The sequence below is a fragment of the Crocuta crocuta genome, unplaced genomic scaffold (genome assembly GCF_008692635.1).
Source record: "Crocuta crocuta isolate KB4526 unplaced genomic scaffold, BGI_CrCroc_1.0 scaffold2088, whole genome shotgun sequence".
Classification (NCBI taxonomy): domain Eukaryota; kingdom Metazoa; phylum Chordata; class Mammalia; order Carnivora; family Hyaenidae; genus Crocuta; species Crocuta crocuta.
This window is the reverse complement of record NW_027527892.1, coordinates 95,830-98,580: the sequence shown is the minus strand read 5'-3', so window position 1 is coordinate 98,580 and position 2,751 is coordinate 95,830. Positions and strand designations below refer to the sequence as shown.

Below are 2,751 nucleotides of genomic sequence, written 5' to 3'. Positions count from 1 at the left end.
TTCAGTAAGTCATTCAACAGTAAATTTAAATATTTTTTACTAAAATTACTTGCAAATAAACATTATTTCCCAATTATAAATGGCTTATGTGCAAAAAAGGTCAACAGATCAGAAATCTTTGGTCATTTAGTATTTTTTAAATTGTAAAATACGCTTTAATGTATTCTACTTCACACATCAGATTTTTAAAAATTATTAGTCTAGAAAATATTTTTAACATTTATCAACAGTGGACTAGATACATGAATCTTGATTCCAAGTATATATATAAGCCCTAACAGAAAGTTTAGTAAGATAGTGTGGTCTAAGAATATGTAGCAACTTTTTATAAAAGAAAAAAAGTCTGAAGAACAATATGCAAGTATCTATAATGCATTATGGAAAACAGTAATCTATGAACTCACCTTTTTTACTAAGATCAATAGCAGCTTCTAAAAGCACTTCTAATTCCCCTTTTGGTAAAACTGGAACCACCCATCGAGGCCTAAAAATTATAAATGCAATTTTAAAATGCCGTATTAGTTGAGCACAAATAAAATACTATAAATAACTTACCTACAAAATTAACTTTACTATGAAAAAGTGAAAATCTGACTTTATTAAACAGTCACCATAAATTAAGAGAATGACAAATTATCTGCTTCGTGAAACTAAGACATCTACACACATAATATTAAAAACTTTTTAAAATATTTATTNCAAGGAGCTATGGGTGATTTATTCCTCATATCAGCAGAGCCTACTGGATATAGAATGCTTAGAGACTGTTATCTCATACCCTTTACAACCTGCTGTTTTATGACCCCCCCAGAAAAATGCATATGTACACACATACGCACACAACTAGGCATTTCTAGTCATGAAAATATATAAAAGCATCCATTTCTCCTGAAAAAGCTTCATGTTCGCAGACCTATATTATCACCTGGGGGAAAAATGAGGTCAGTTCCCTGATGTTCCTAAATGTTTATATTTGAGAGAGAGAGCACAAGCAGGGGAGGGGTGAGGGGAAGAGAGAGAGAGAGAGAGAGAGAGAGAAGCAGAGAGAGAGGTAGACACAGAAGTAAAGCAGGCTCCAGGCTCTGAGCTGTGCAGCAAACAGCCCAACACTGGGCTAAAACTCAGTGACTAGAAGATCATGACCTGAGCTGAAGTTTGGACATTTAACCAACTGAGCCACCTAGGCACCCCAGCACACACAATTTTTAAAAGCACTGTTTGACTAGAGATATAGCAATGAAGGAGATTCAATAAATAACTTTCACAGGTCCTGAAACTAAAATTCATCAAGTATCAACTAAATGTACCGTTACTGTCAAAGTCAGTAAGAAACTGTATCTCTGAGGTTCAGATATATTATTACTAAGAAGAAACAATAAAACATCTTTCTTTTGATCTTCACAAAAACAAAATAAATGGGGAGACAAACAGATAATTTTTACTTCAATTCATCTTGACATAACATTTACCAACCTTTCCTTAAAATTATATGACTTAGGAGCCTCTGAGCTTGTGTATCACAGAAGTATACTCCTACATCAAAAGCAATGCAGATCCCACCATATCCAGGCTAAGATTTCCCCTCCTATAATGAAAAGCTTAGTAATCTAGGAATATACTCCAATGACTAACCCTCTACTTCCCAGAAAGAATTGTATTGTTTCTGTCCCCAAATCCTTTCCAGAAGGACAACAAAAGCCAAAAATACCTTATTACAAAAAAATGTAATAGATACTTTTGTTACAGATCATGTAAAAGTTGTTTTTAAAATTTCCCCTGTAACTTAAGATTTAATAGAACTCAGTCCTCCAGTCCTAATTAGAAGTACTCATAAAAATCAACAACCATCAGACAAAATAAAATCTTTTACAATAATTTCTCTATATAGAAAATGGACATCCTAGATATAAGGTCATCTAACAAGTCTAGTAGTCAAAATACCAAGGAGAAATAAACCTTTATAAATACTCAAAAGGAAATCCCACCTATGGTTCTAAGCTAGAATCACATCTGTTAGGATCCTAACATTATTAACTTAAAGTCTTTATTTACATCCTCATCTTTAATTTTTAAAAATCCATATAAATGTCTGCATTAGTAATGAATTACAAACTATCTGGCAATGTCTAATGTGCTAATGTTATCAGGGAAAGAGCAAAATTTCTTTTGTGACACTACAATCTTTTTCTCATTCTTTAGCAGCAGCAATACTGATTTCAAAATCTGGTTATCAGCTGCCTAGTGGCTCAGCTGTTAAGAACTTGACTTCAGCTCAGGTTATGATCTCACAGTTTGTAAGTTATGAGTTGTCACACAGATTGAGCTTGAGCTCTGCTTCAGGTAAAAACAATAACAACAACAAAAATAACCCCCTGCTTATCCCCACATCTCTCTCTCTGCCCCTTTTGAAATTCTCTCCCTCCTTCTGTCTGTCCCTTACTCACTTGCCATCTCTCCAAAAACAAAACAAAAAACAAAAATCTGGTTAATAAGGGACCCAAGTGGCTCAGTATGGTTAAGTGTCTGACTCTTTATTTCAACCCATGGGACTGAACCCTACATTAGGCTCTGTGTTGATAGCAAGGAGCCTTGCCTGAGCTTCTCTCTTTCTCCCTCTCTCTCTGCTATCCCCTACCGCATGAGCTTTCTCCTCTCTCTCTGCTATCCCCTACCGCATGAGCTCTTGCTCGTTCTCTCAAAATACACACACACACACACAAAAAAAAGCTTTTCTCATTTATTAGCGCCATT

The 2,751-nt window shown here is 34.8% G+C and overlaps 1 protein-coding gene across 1 annotated transcript in view; it reads right to left on the bottom strand.

The window, feature by feature from the left end:
- LOC144245678 (ubiquitin carboxyl-terminal hydrolase 9X-like) overlaps positions 1 to 2,751 on the bottom strand; it is a 137,960-nt gene that overhangs the window by 130,339 nt on the left and 4,870 nt on the right. Inside the window, 1 exon segment of the mRNA XM_077781009.1 lies at positions 405 to 484. Within this exon segment, the coding sequence (XP_077637135.1) occupies positions 405 to 484 (80 nt within the window).